Source organism: Empidonax traillii, unplaced genomic scaffold (assembly GCF_003031625.1).
Source record: "Empidonax traillii isolate 1590-97213 ecotype Southwest subspecies unplaced genomic scaffold, ASM303162v1 scaffold786:size292376, whole genome shotgun sequence".
Lineage (NCBI taxonomy): Eukaryota > Metazoa > Chordata > Aves > Passeriformes > Tyrannidae > Empidonax > Empidonax traillii.
The window spans coordinates 230,591-245,736 of record NW_020955979.1 but is presented as its reverse complement, the minus strand read 5'-3'; the positions used below and the strand labels follow the sequence as shown (position 1 = coordinate 245,736).

The 15,146-nt window shown below is 40.9% G+C and overlaps 1 protein-coding gene across 1 annotated transcript; it reads right to left on the bottom strand.

The window, feature by feature from the left end:
- Positions 1-101: 101 nt before the first annotated feature.
- Positions 102-14,771, bottom strand: QPCT (glutaminyl-peptide cyclotransferase). The gene is made up of 7 exons (XM_027901471.1): positions 14,453-14,771; positions 10,558-10,704; positions 7,916-8,197; positions 5,309-5,482; positions 4,379-4,478; positions 3,800-3,916; positions 102-1,775 (listed from the first exon to the last, which is right to left on the bottom strand). The coding sequence occupies exons 1-7, from the start codon at positions 14,567-14,569 to the stop codon at positions 1,630-1,632; spliced, it is 1,083 nt and encodes a 360-aa protein (XP_027757272.1). The 5' UTR covers positions 14,570-14,771; the 3' UTR covers positions 102-1,629.
- Between the last annotated feature and the right edge of the window lie 375 nt (positions 14,772-15,146).

Here is a 15,146-nt window from a genome sequence, read left to right as displayed (position 1 = left end):
GGGCTGCAATAGAGGAGACTACGATTGCAAAGATTTCAAATAGCTTTGATATATTCACACAGATGTACAGTAATACCTGAAAATAAACACAGCTGTCCAGCTTTTTAGAATTTTCATTGTATTCTGTTTCAGAAGTTGCATGCAAAACAAACATTTCTCACAAATGTTAAAGTGATGGGAAAACATAAAATGCATTTGTTTCATCTTTAGCAACCAAAATCAGATGGAATTTTATTTTCAGGCTATCCTGTAATACTAAAATTTTACAAATTTTCATTGCTGTAAATGTGTATTTCTGTTACAACTTTAAAATATGGATGTAAATATTGTCTTAGGCTCAGAAATGTTTGCTTTAGGAAAATGGTAAAATACAGGGCAAATCTGACATCCTGACATAAGTCCCCATGGCTTATCTCCTTTTTAAGTCTCTTTGCTCAGGATAGAACTTTATAAGGGAAGAAGTTCAGAGGAGTAAAATACTGACTTGTTTTCTCTCAGTTCATCTTCCACCAGCTTGATAATTTTATTTTTTTCTTCAAATGTTCTAATCTTTTTCTCACCAGTGGAAACCATAATTCTGTGAGTAGCTTTTGAATACTGTTGTTCTGGCTTTCACTGATTTCATTCCAGGCTTTCTTTTTGCCAGTGTTGCACTAAACTTATTGAATAATTTCAGTAAGGAGTGTAAAAATACAGGCTTGCTAAATTGGTGAGTATCTTCTTGTTGCCTAAACAGCCGTTTTGCTTTTAGGTCATTTTATTTTTGATAGCACTTTGCCTTTAAAGTGGTATTTAGATAAAATGATCGTTTCTAACGTGATCATTTGCCGAATATGATTATTTCTGTTGTGGTTTGTATTAAAACAGCAGGTGGGTGGAGTTTGGGGGTTTTTTGGGGTCAAATTGTGAATGATTCTCATGTGATTGAATGGTGTGTGCTGGGGCATTGCTCCCACACACCACCTGATCTCTTTATATTTCCTGTGTTGCAGTCAAAGCACAATGGAACCCCACCACACCTTCCTGTTACCGTCACTCCTCACCACCATTCTCTGTCAAAAAGTATCCAACAAACAATTTGGGTATTACTGTTTCCTGGTGGCCTGCTGTCTGCAGAGCCCTTGCAGCCCCCTTCGTAGGGGAAGGAGGAGAGGGAGCAGAGAGGATTAAAAATCACATCCCATTTCAGGATGAGGTGGTTTAGGTCTGTTTTAGTGTGATCTTTTAGTGTTTCTTTTGATAACGTGGCATACATTTCCATTGCTGAACACTGCAAAAGTTGGTCACACCTTGTAAAAACTGTATCCGACACTTAAGTTGGCAGGCATTCCTTCCTGAGATCATGTGACAAAAACCAGTGATAACAATCTGGAAAAACTCTAGAGTTTTTTTATTCAGAGGTAGGACATGGAAAGATCAAATGCTTTCCAGGCTGAACTAGTTCTTATTTAATACTCTCTTGTTTGGCTACATGGAACACTGGGCCAGGAACAGCTGAATCAATAGTCGGTCTAGCAAGAGCTATCTTATTTTTCTTCGCTTTACTGCTCTCCAGTTCAATTAAATAGCAAATGTGAAGGTGGGCAAACAGTATTTAAAATGGAGTACAATTTGTTGACGTTTTGTCTATCACAGGTTGAGATATTCCAGTACAAACACTTGCAGGATTTTGTTGAGATTGTCAATAGTGGTTTTGTCAAGGTTTTCTTCTGTGTCCTCCATGGTATGCCATACTGCAGGAAAAGGGGACGGAATCAGATGTAGGACTGGAACCCCTATAAAAAGAAAAGTGAAATTTGGAGAAGAAATAGGAGAGAAATTCTGTTAAGCCAACTGTTACATTGCCATTTAGCAATAGAGTCAGGTAACTACTTAATAAACTTGCTTTATAGGGAGTGTCACTGCAGCTTCCTTTTTACCTTCTGAAGCTTGTGACTGCATCCTATAATTAAACTCTGTGTTCCCTTAAACTGTCACCTTCCTTTCCTTTGAGTACTCTTGCCTCCTTTTATTTTTAAGGCACCTGTAGTTACTTGTTGGGGTTTTTGTTTGAGATTCTTTTCATTGTAGGATATTTAGGAGACACAGAAGGGCAGAGAAACGACTGCAGCCCCTCAAATTGAAAACTGATTACCATGACAATGTTAAGATTGAGCATTTTGAAGCATTTTTTAGTTCTCCATAAAAGGGTCTCTTACTTCTGCTCTGTAAAATAGAACCACTCTTATCTTCAGATAAGGAACTTCCACTTGAAAAGATTATATCACTGTATACATTAGATATATAAATATATATATATATGCATCAAGTATACATACTGGAGCTTATAGACAAAAGAGGAATTAAATCAGACTTCTGTTTCCTGATCATTTTTGGTGGGGGAACATTGTTTTTTCTCCAGCCTTTTTCCTATTTTACTGCTTTTCCTCTCTCATTTTTCAGCTGTGTATCTTTAAGGAATCCATTTTCCTCACTAGGTGTTGTGTTATTAGAAAAGATAAGGTGTAGTCATTGTTTTCCCCTATCAGCTTCTCCCATGTAGGATTTTTATATCCCTGGACACACAAATGATGGCTGTGTTGGATTTGTTGGACCTGGGCCCTGTCTTGATGTGAAAAATGAAAGATTTGCGGAGTTGGAGAGCCATTGAGCAGGAGACATTAAGCACAACTCAGTGAAGAGAGCACTCACTTAGAAGTGGAGAGGTGTAGCTGCCCTTGTGCCTGCTTCCAGAGCTGTGTGCTTATTTTATGTTACTCAGTAGTTTACAGCTATGGTAAAATTAGGGACTGGATTATGAAGATACCTCCCTCTTTTCCTAGGGAGACACTCTCTTCATTGAACTTGTGTTGCATTCCTTTCTGGTCAACCCTTCTGTAGAAATGTGACTCTTGCAGTCCTTACTGTGCAGTAGAAAGCTTCAATCAGAGGAGTGCCACTAATCTACTACCCTTATTTGCCCCACCTTAGTTTTGAGGATGTTTTGCTGAGTGCTTAAACTAAGAAGCACATCAAGTCCACATCCTAAACTTAGACAAGTGCTTTAATTATTGACCTGCAGCTTGACAAGTGAGAAGCAGTACTACAGCTGCTTTCCCTTTCTTTGGTCAATCCCAAAGGAAAAGAATGAACACAGAACTATCACCTAGGTGTCTGCCAGAAGAAAATGCTTAGATTGGGGATGACAGTTTCAGGTATCTGCCGAATTCCAGAAGGAATTTCAGGCATAGTGTGTCCTTTGGTATTTCTGTGTTCTACTGTCTGCACTTTTCCCGTTCTCAAGGTGACAACTATGAAATCTCCATTCTTTTTAGGGAACGCAGATACCTAATTTGAATATGTGAGGTTTGGCAGGAGTCTTAAGTCTTTAACTTTAAACATTGTCTTTAAACAAGTAGTGGCATTACTGTAACTTTGACAACAGATGTTTAGAATCTTTGTAGTCTTTGGAGACATAACCCTTAAGTGTTTCACTGCTCCTGGAAATAGTAACTAGCTGACTAGTGTGGTACGTAAAGATATCCCGCTAGATCAGGGTCACTTATCTTTGTAGGACACTGCTGCTGACAGAAATTTCCATTATCTCCATACCATTGAAGCTGTGTCCCTGCGAAGTGATGATAGGTATGTTTTATTGCTGCTTTTTTTGGTGTATGTTTTTCAAAGCTGTGAAGTTGGATTCAGAAGCCTCAAGCTGGGGCAAATAAGCTTGAAAAACAGGATCATATGCACTTGCTCATTCAGTAAATGATGCGCTTCTTCCTGAACATATACTTTAAAATACAAGAACTTCTGGTACCTCTTAATAAAAATGGAATGTGGTCATCTTCAACCAAGCCTCGATGTAAAGTACTCTGGAAATACTGTCCTTTAACAGGGTGATTCTTCAGCAGATTCATGTTGTGTAGCTTTTGCTCTGTAATGCACAAGGACAGTGAGGCACGTTAGCACATTTGAATTATTTTTCTTCTCACAAGGAAGCTTTGTCCATCAAAGAAGAAAAAGGAGTTGGTGGCTGTATTTTGCATTTGTTTAGTATTTAGAAGACCTCAAGATTGGTGCTATTACCGTCATTTTACAGAGGTGAGTTCTGAAACACAGAAGGGATGCAGTTCCCAAAAGTCACAGAGTGATAATCAGTAATGGACTCTGTTTTGTGGCTTCCAAGTGTGTGGGAGCCTTCCTCAGATGTTTTATTAATTAAGTATCAAAATCTTCATTTAGGTTTAAGATAAACCAAATTTATTGATTACATTAGTAAATATTATTAATGTAAACCAGAAAATTGACCTAAAAATCTGATTTCCGGGACTTAGTACACTTAGAAACTACACACTGCATTTTGAAATTCATCCAAAGCCCACGTCCCTCTGCTTACCAATTGCTTGAAGCCTCTGAAACCATCGAGTAGTGTTTGGAAAATAATTGGGAAAGACTGGGTTTGGTGCACCAATTAAATCCAGTAGTACAAGCAGGTCCTACAGAAGAAAGAATCTTTAATACAGAACTCTTTCCCGCAACACTACTAACAGCAATGAAACTTCTTGGTATCCTGTATAGGTCATGACCAGGTCTTTGCTAGCTCTGGCCAAACATCTGGCTTTTCTACCATGGTGCATGAGAAGAATTTACTAGCAGAACATTATTCCAAACTGACACATTTTGCTGTCTTTCTAAGGAGGGAAAAAAGTAGGCTATTTCTCTGTTCCTCCAGCTGAAGCAGGCTGCCTTACTTTTTTTTGCAGTTTGTGTGTTATATCCCTTTAAAAGAAAACTATGGTAGGTGGGGAGAAAGAAGAGGAAATTGCTTCTTCCCCTGAGAACAACAAAGTCTGTCAAGGGAAAGCCATTTTATGAGTCATAAGAAGCAGTGACAGAAGTGCCTCAGCAGTGAGTAGGGAATGTAGAAGGGAGCAGACAACCAGAATGTCAGTAGGAATCAAAGGGAATCAGAGATTGCTGTAACTTAGTACTGAGCCAGGGGAGATTTGTTCATAGGCCAATACTATGCCTGTGCTCTTTCCTTATCACTTTGAATGATCTTTCCTGAAGAAGGTGGATATCCTAGTTTACATAAATTTGTGTATTTTGATTTTTCTACGACTGCTCCTCATACTTGGGCAGGTCTAAGCAGATTCATCTGAAAAGCTCTTGCCAACCCTCTATTTTATCGTATCTCGTAAGCCTGCTTCTTCCTTTAACTTTGGTGGGTTCATAGCTTCTTGGGAATTAGGCCAATTACCTACAAATTAAATATTTTTAAAAATGCAATTTACTATTATTCATTAAGGAGATGAAATCCACTTACTATGCCCTGCAGCTGATTTGTGGTTGAACCAGGTGGATGTGGAGTAGATACCATTTTTTGAGCTAAGTGTTTAGATCCATAGAGAGAATCAGAAGGGGACCAGCGGACAAAGGCTTCTTCGCCATCAAAAAAAATGAGCTGAAGTGAAAGGTCTGGTCTTGAAGTTGAGCTGGTCTGTTGAAGGAATTGAAAAGTAAAATAACTGGCCAGAACATTAAATAAAGGACATATATTGTAGCCACATAAGGAACATCAATAAGGGTGTATTTTCAAGGTCCCTGATGGACACCTTCCTTTGGCTGTAAAACACATTATGGTGCAATGATGGTAGCAATTTATGTAGCATGGTGAGACATTCTCTAGTCTCATATCATTTTGGTTCTAGTCAAAAGTTTCATTTCTGACTATAGCAGACATGAGCCGAGTGTTTTCTGCAAAACCAGGTCACAGAAACTTTATCTCAAATAGCGAGGAGATGTGTCAATAACAACAGGATGTCAGGATGGAGTGCTAAGGTTATAACTTGACTGTGCCACAAGGATTAGTATAATTGCTACAGCTGTGCATCAGGGGAGGGGAATTACATATTTGTGGAGTTGGTAGTTTGAGGGACAAAGATCCAGTTTTCATTCATGAAAAGAATGACCATTTCTTTTTTTTCAGGGGAACTTGTAATCACTGAGGCAACTTTACCCCAGAACCAAAGCAGAGAGTGTGGAGTAGATATGCCTTTCCCTTCAACAGCACTAAAAACTGAGGATATTTATGATAAATGTATTTAAGGTCACAAAAGAGACATCTCTGTGAAATTTCTTTCCCATGTCCCCTTCTCTCTCTGTCTTTTATATGAAACCTTGTTTGAACTGTAAGCATTTCCCACTAACCTACAACATGGCTAAACCCAGTCAGGTTCCACTAAATGAACAGTTTTGGAAACTGTAGTCTTGGCAGTTGCTATAAATATTTTAACCCCTCTGAATTAACAATACTTCAAGTGAAATTGCATGATGTGGTTAAAAAGGTGGAGTCACTGGCAGCAGTCATGTCCTGTATGGGCTACAGCTCCCGACTAGCTGGAGCTGATCCAATATAAACAGTAGTGGAAAACTTCTCTAAAATGTTACTCACACAGGCAAGATGGTATTGATTATGCTCACTGTGATATATTGATTAATGGCAGTGGTTTGCTGCCCTTTGTCCTTTGCACAGGACAGAGGTCTTTTGACAGCAGTCATTTTGTGTTACGTTCTGGAGGAAACTATCCAGGCCATTTGAGTTTTAGAAAGTATTTGTATTATTGCTGTTTAACACATTTTAGTAACATAGAGAGATATCTTTGCCTATTAATTTTAAATTTACTATATATATAACTGGAGAAACTTCAAGGTAAAAATCACAGTTTCAAATCGAAGTGTCAATAGATGTGGATGAAAACATAACAAAGTCTGTTGTGCTACCATAAGTAGAGCAAAAAGGTCATAGCTAATGTATTAAACAGATGGATCCCAAAGTATATTGTTCACAGACTGTACAAATGGTAGGCTGTGCAAAGTAATTAATTGCCCTTTTGTCAAATGCTGTCATCTTACATGAAATACATAAAACAATTTTCATTTTAACATGGTGTATTACTAGTGAAAGATGCCAGTCTTTAAAGTCAGTGTGCAAGCTGTTCTATAAATAAGCATCAGGCAAATTTATTCTAAATGAAGCTTCCAAATGAAAGCAAATGTATTACAGGAGTGTTTTGTTTTGTGATTAAAAATACTGGCATATTCCTAATCTTCTCATTCTTACATATTTGCATGTCAGAAGGCATCAAATCAGTTTCTGGAAACTATTGTTGACAAGTAATTGTAGTACCTGAGCTGAGTGTATTCCTGAGACTTTGTAAAGTGTCCCTCACATTTGAGAGACACCTTTTCCTGTGAAAGCTCTGTAGGCGTATGAAAATTATTTTTCTGTAAATAGTGAATACTGAACCAGTAGATGGCACCCATGAATCTGTAATCCTCCAGATTTGTAATCCTATGAGCTTTTAGAGTTTGTAGGCTCAACAGATTTTTATGTCTAGCAATTGCAGCACTTTGAAGCAGATTTTCATAGCATAGGTAGCAACAGACTGATAACATTCTACTTGTTTCATAAATAAACTATTCAAATTGTTAATACAAGAAGATAAGCTTGCAATCCTGATGGGATAGAGGGACCTGAGTGTAACTCTCCTGCACAGCAATTAGTTCGTCTGTGTCGCAAAGCAGAATACAACTAAGAAATTTTAAAAATTAAAGATTTAGAATGCAACAAAACTTTGTCAGCGGCCCTAGATGTTACTGGATACAATAGGAACTTCTGAGGGGGGTTCTGTGCATTTTAGCTAGAAAGTAGCAAGTCTATGAAACATGTATAATTGATGTAAAATTTGTAATTTTTATATAGTATGTGTTTGTTATATATACAGATCTCTGTTCTTCTGGAAGTCAGTGGGAGTTTTATCACAAGCACAACAATTGGAGAGCCAGGCATGCAGGCTATGGAAAGAACGTGCAAGTGCCCTAAGTCCTATTGCTGTTGCAAAAGCAAATGCGAAAGAAATGAGCACACTACCTTGATTAACTGAAGCTTGTTATCCAGGGCACGTGCTAGCTCCAGTATCATAGCACAAGGCACGGCTGAATCAGTTGCTCCTACAAACACTCTCTCCTGCCATTGTTGTCCAAAGAATTTTGAGTCGTAGTGGCAAGCAAGTACTAGATGGCGTTTTGCAGAGGGGTCAAGAGTGCTGATAATATTTGAAAAGGTTTGGTACCCATATGGTGTGTATCTCTGAAATGTATCTTCTTCAATTTCCCAGCCAGCCTTCAATGTTTGAAGACGGTGCTTGATATGCTGCAATTATAAAAAATAATCAGGTCGATATTGCTTGCTTCAGAAAGATGTTGCAGACAAATTGTCATTACCTAATTAATAGTGACACTTTAGCTTGTTTCTGTGAGTTCGTGATATTTTTAAAGGCTAAATTTTACAACAAAAAATGTAATGTCACTATATAAAATAAGTGACAGCTTTGCAACCTAAGCCTTTGATTGGCTCATTTGCTTTTTTTATTTTTCCCTTTTGACTCCTGTCTTTGGAGCCTGAAGGTGTTTTGAATTATGGCCCGTTAATATGACACATTAAGATCTTGATCTCTGAAGTTTCCAGGCCAGTATTTTTTTCATGTGTAACTAGAGCAGATTTAATGTTTACTTCTTCAAATCTGAACTCACTTGTGCCCTTAAAACTCAGAATTGGCTGCAGAGACCTTGGTGTGGGTATTTTGACAATTACCATACAGAGATGCCACAGCAGTATAATAAAAAAAAATCCTCTTTGGTTTGGTTGCTTGATGTGAGGTGGTTGGGTTTTTTTAGCTTCTGTGAGAAATCTGACTTTCAAGTGACCTAAGTTGTTTAAAGGGCTATAAGAGATGGCTTGATTCCTTTAAATTAAATAAAGAATAAACATTTCAGAACAACATTTTAAAAATCAAATCCTCTAAGTGTAGCTCATGTAAAGATAAAAATTAAGACAGTGAATCTGTAAAAGAGATAATTTATTTATCTTCCTACTAAAGAGAATACCTCTAACAGCCTCAGTTATACTTCATCCAGAGTTCTGGCTAACTCTTATTGGAGGGACATCTCTGTTTCTCTGTTGAGCAACTTATTTTTATGGGTCCCTAGAGTGCTTCTTCAAGGCAGATTCCTCTCTCTTTAAGTAAACATTAGGAAAAGCCTCTAAGGGGAAGACAGACTTTGAAGACTTGTTCTGCTCTTAGTGAAGTCAGTGGGAATATTGCCATGTATTTTAGTGCTAGAACAAACTTCCATTTTGTTTGTGGTCACCCACTGAAAGCTTTTATGGCATTGTATAGTCTATCAGCTATCAGTAGGCAGAGCAAAGGATGTCTGTTATGGATTAAGGGAAATATATAAGCCTGGATGGAGTTTCCAGTGTGCACTAACCATGGTTGGCACTAGCCTTTTCCCCTAAAGGAGTCTGATGCTTTTTCTGTGTCTCAACAAAGAAGTGTCATCCATTTCAAACTCCACTATGCTTTGACAATGGGGGACTCTTCTTTTTTCCCTTTGCTGGGGGGTCTAATTTAATACACGCTGTTACCTTCTAACAGGATCATCCTATTTCGAACGTGATTTGTGGTTTTCTAGCGTAGGCTCAGCTATTTTTTTGTTTTTCTTCCTTTTCCCCTTTTCATTTGGCTGCCTTCCAGAGTATCACTGAAGAAACCACAAAACTAAATCTATAGAGATATGCACGCACACACAAAACATAAAAAGGCTGCATTTCTGCAGCCTACCAATTGCAGAGTGGCGAATAAATTTATGGTAGTTAGAGCTGTCTTAGAGCTGTTGAGTCACTGCCTAAAGGGTAGATGAAGGCTGGTGAGATGTTGCGAATGTCTTCTAGTAAACTCAGCTGTACCACTGTTTGTCTCCCGCTTGGCTAATGCAATCCAGAGCCAGCATGGCACACTGTCCTGAAGACGCCCATGCTGTGAGCGCAGAGCAGAGGTGCTGACTGGGCAGCAATCCAATCATGTGGCAACTCCTTGTGGCTCAAAGACAGTGTGCTGGAGCCTTTACTGGCTTGGGGCCAGCTGCAGGCTGGGCATGTTAGCCCAGAATTAGCACACACTGCTGCGCTTGGACCAGTGGAGTGAGCATGGTATGTGGACCAGTCCTGCACTTTGTTGTGCCAACAATTTCATCTGCCTGCCCGTTTGGGCCCCTCTAATCCCTTTTTTTTTTGTTGATACATCCATCTGAAGGAACACTTCAGAGGATTTAACAGCACAGGACCCCTCTGGAAAAAGGGGGGGCGGGGTTTGTGTGTGTCATGTATTTTATCCTTATGCATGGTCTCAGGGGATTTGAACCACTGACCAAAAACTTGCTCATGTGAGGGAAAGGACAATGGTTGTGTTGTACTTTGGATACCAAACCTGAGGCAAACTTTTTAATTAAAAAAAAAAAAAAAAATTTCATCATGCTATGCAGCCCTGGGAAATAATGTCAGCTAAAGTGCAAGCTGTGTCATGTAGGCTCTATGCAGTCTAGACTTGAACAATGATAGAGTTCATCCTACTGAATGAAAGGAATGTGACTGTCCCTTTAGTGGCCACCAAAGGCGTTGCCAGAATAGAAATAATAGATGTTCTTAAAGGTTTTCAGTAAGCGTTGTCTTACCTGTCGTACGAAATAATTTCCTGGTGATCCTGGGTATCTTTCTATCAGGATAGGGCGCAAATCGTTCTGCCACATTTCAGAAATATCTGTGTTTGCCACAACTTTTTGAATAGCATCAGAACCTAAAATTCTTGGTTGGTGAGAATACTGTAGAAGGCAGAGAAAAGGAAGGCTGCTATAACTATTTTTTAATCATAGTTTTCTTCAGAATTACAGTAAATATGATATATTGTGCTAGTTTGGTTTACTTACAACAAAAAGTAATTTTAAAAAGTTATCACTCCGAAATAATTTGCCTAATCTTTTATTTCCAGGCAAAATATCTAGTATTAAAAATATGTGAGAAAGTTCTACATACCGGCTAGCTGTAAAACTTCAACCCATGAATGGGTTCTCTGTTTCCTAATAGCTTAATTCTACATACATACAGTCGTGTCTGCAACCATGCCACCTTCGACTGAAGTTTCTACTGAGACAAACACAAGAAGCTTTGTTTCTAGTGGTAATCATGTTTAGCTTTATGCCGTGTCTGTGTTACGTGGTGCAGTACTGCAAAGAAATGCATGAGGCAGCTCATTCCCAGAGAGAGTGAAGCTGTGTCACTGTGGCCTCTGCCCACAGCGGCCATATGCGTGTGACTACACAGCACAGCGTGGCACATTTGGGGCTGTACGTCAGCTTGGTGACACATGAGTTAACCTCAGAACTGACAGCCTGTCTCCTGTGGCAACCACTAGCACGTTAGCTACCTCCCATGGGACTGCCTTTCTGTTGCCCAAGCACGGAACTTTAGGGCTATTTCAGGTGACCTGGAGTGATGGAGCCATCCTCGTGGGGCTGCCAAATGCGTGTCTTGCATGTCAACACCCTGTGCTGTTCTGGAGCGGTAGCTGAATGCCAGCTGGGATCCCCAGGGGTATCTCAAATGCCCCTGGTTTGCACCTATCCAACCTGTCGCAGTTGTCTCCTCAGGAACTTCCTGAACCACTCCTGTTTTTATAGATTCCTATTTCAGGCACTGTCATTGGATGCTCCTATAATATCCCTTCCTTATTTATATCGTATCTACTCCTGTCTTTCTCCTAATAAAAAATCCTGCTCTGTTTATTTGTTCTTTGAACTGCCTTAAATGACTGATCACACTTGCTATCCTTCAGTGTACCCTGTCTACCTCATCCTTTTTGAGAGGAGCAAGGGGAGAGAAAATGGAACATGAGCACACCATAGTTTAAACTGTAGGATAATGGTATTTTCTATTTTACTCTTTTTCTTTCTTCAAACTGTTTAACAGCTGACTTGCTTTTGGGCTGTTGCTGCATCAAACTGACATTTTCATAGATATCTGTAGTCTAACACCATCACTGTATATGTTAGCAAAAAATAATCATTCCCTCTCCTTTTCCACTCACTCCTATGCATCATTTCATGTGTGTCTGAAATAACACCTAAAACCTGGCAAGAAAGTGTACTGAGCAAAGCAGGTAAAAGCACAAGTGTTTCCCAGACTTTACTTTAAACATTTAATTCTACCTTTCTCTTGTTTCCTAGCTGTTTATCTACATGTAGACCTTTCCTCTAATTCCATTTAAGTTTAGTGAAATTAAGCAGAGACATGATGCAAAGTCACCAAATCTTATTGTGCCAATTTTAATACAGTGTTTTAAGCTGAATTTTAAGACGGTAAGGACACCACATTTTAGGATGTGCAGTTAATATTTTTAATACTAAGAAATTTAGACATGGGCTAAAGAAAAATTGCATTTCACCTGATATAAAGAAGTAGTTTTAAAAGTTTGGAAATTGTACTGTGGAAGTTGTAAAACTGTCTTTTGAAAGACTAGAAATTTAATACAGTGGAATTTAGACCAGTGTAGGAGAGGCACGGACAAGAGAAAATGTTGTCAGGGAGTTGTTCTGTTTAGGAGGAGCAGGGTGTAAGGGGAGAGAGAAAAGCTCAAGCTATGTGCTTCAAAAGAGTGTAGGAGGACAATTCAATTGAGGAAGTTCAGAAAATGTGTCTGCAGTTGAACAAGTGAAGGGTTCAGTTAGAATGGGGAATCATCTTGCTTCAAACTGTAGAGCATGCCTCGTAATTGGGGTCACTGAATCACTGTGCAAAGAAACATTTTTAAAGTACAAATGCATGAAAATACTTCAGAAGAAAGGAATCAAATTCCATTTCTAATATGGGAGATACCTTCAGATTTGGGAAGTGAAAGTAATTACAGAAGTGGTTATGAAATAAGCAAAATAAGATCTGTAGGTGACTCATTCTTTACAGTGTTGGTCAATCCCTATTTTGCCACAACAGGGAGGCAGAACAATCTATTTATGACAGAGTTGTCACTAAACCTGTTGTACTAAGCTGCATAAAACTGCAAGACTTCAAGTTCTACAAGTAGCCCACGCTCACCTGCAGGATTTTGAACTTCTGGCTCACACATTCCTTCAGGGATACAGAACTAAAGTTGTCAAGGGACAACAGTTTGATGAGAAAAGAGGACGTGGTTCTTACTTAGTGTGTGCACAGGCAGAGGTGTTCAGATGCAATGGTTCTGCGGTTAGATGGTACTGCTGACAGCACTGGGGTGTGGAGTGACTACTGGGAGTGGAATGAACTAAGTGAATTGGTGGGACTCAAGGGGGCTGAGAAAAGGAGCACTGGGGCTACGTTCGTGTTCGTTGACTAGTATGACTAAAAGAATTAGCCTCACAAATTCTTACATATATGTGTACACATACGTATGTATTATGCATAATATAGATGTATTACGTTATAGATATGTAGTCTGTACATGAGCTATACATGTATATGTAATAAGATATAATTAATAGAAGAGAATGACAAAGTATCTCATAAACAAACAACCCAACACTTACTAGACTGGGGAGTGAATAAAATCAAGGAGAAAGGGAATGACTAAGGGGAAATCAGTGAGAAAGTATGAGGGAAGCTTCATTTTGCCAGTTTGTCCTGGACCCTTATCTATTGGTGAAGAGAACGGTGCACTAGATTAGTGGAGTTCAGTTGCTTCTGACTGAACTTTGAGTTCAGCTCTTCTACAAACACCTGGGGATGGGCCCTAGAAATGTATTTTCTGTTTGGAAATTCCTGAAACTTTCAGTTGAATGTGATTTGTGGTTGTATGCTCTCCTATGTTTCATGTGGTTTAGTTCTTCACAAAGAAACTATGTTAGCGTTTCATAATGGACCACTGAGTTGTTACACAGAGAAATCTGTGGTTTAAGGCTTACTACTGTTTAACTAAACCTTGAGAGTGCTTTTTTCACTGCTTCACAAACCACGTTGAATTAGAAGCAATATAATATGGGTCTGCAACATATTAGAGTATTATATCCTTTCAAAACAATTTTGTAGTGCCTCTCAGCATCATTTCTACTTGTTTTTCCCAGATACATGTGCATCACTTCTGGAGGAGCTACTCTCAAACTAAGACACTATCCTCTGACTCACCATAATCACAATGAAAACTGGAATACAATAGAATGTTATATAGAATATAATTTCACATTTTGATCCGTCTTGCCCTGTTTGGGTTTCCCTTAATGTCACCAGCTGCCCCCGACAAACCATATCGCTCTTGCTGCCCGGTCTCGCCGAGACGTCAGACGTGTTGAAGGCGTCTTGCTCTCTGCAGCCACCAAGCTCGGGGTACGAGGAAACAAACCCGTGTCACCCACCCTCACCTGCGGCATCGGCCCCTTGGCTCCCGCGCCAAGGGCGACCCTCCAACCCGAATTCACGTTGGCGCCCAGGGCAGGAGGGCATGAGGCTGTACCCCCGTCCAGCCGCTGACCCCTGCCCGCCGGGAAGGTGCTCCCCACCTCCACCAAGCGAGGCAAGAAGCGCCTGGGAAACGCAAACGTGACCCACCTTTTCCAGGGTCCACTGTGCTCCAGCGTCCCTCCCGAGCGCCAGGTGCAGGCAGGCGGCGAGGCACAGCGCCCCGGAGAGCCGCAGAGCGCCCCCCATCAGAGAGACCCCCACCATCCCTTCCCTCCGCCTCTCCGAGCCCCGGGCGTGGAAAGGGCAGAGCCGACGCTGTGCCGGTGGAGGCGGAGGAGGGACGGACGGAGGGAGGGAGGCAGGGAGGGAGGCAGGGAGGAGGCTGCCGCAGGAGCGGCTGTGGCTGATGGAGCCGCAGCCCTGCCAGGCTCTCCCAGCCCGTGTGCCCTCCGAAACGAGCCCCGTCCCCGTAGCACGTCAGCAGTGCCGCGGGCCCGCTCCCCTCCTCCCGCCGCTCTGCGAGGGGCGGCGCGCAGGGACTCGTGATTCCCACCGTGGGAAAAGCCGGAGCCTGCGGCTTTGCCCTGAAAGCTGGTTTTGTGTTCCGAGGGGCGGCTCTGGGGTGGGCTGGGGCTCGGGGGCCCCGCGTGATCTCACCGCGCTCGGGCACCGGTGGGAGCTCCGGGCGCTGGAATGAGGGAGGGCTCTGCGGCGCTGCTCGGGCTCCTGCTGGGAACGGGCCGGGATCAGCGTTCATGGCTGATGGCCAGCTCGGAACGGATATTCGTGAAGGGTCTGACAGGTCAAAGACCTACAGAACTGCAAAGGGTTTTAATTTATT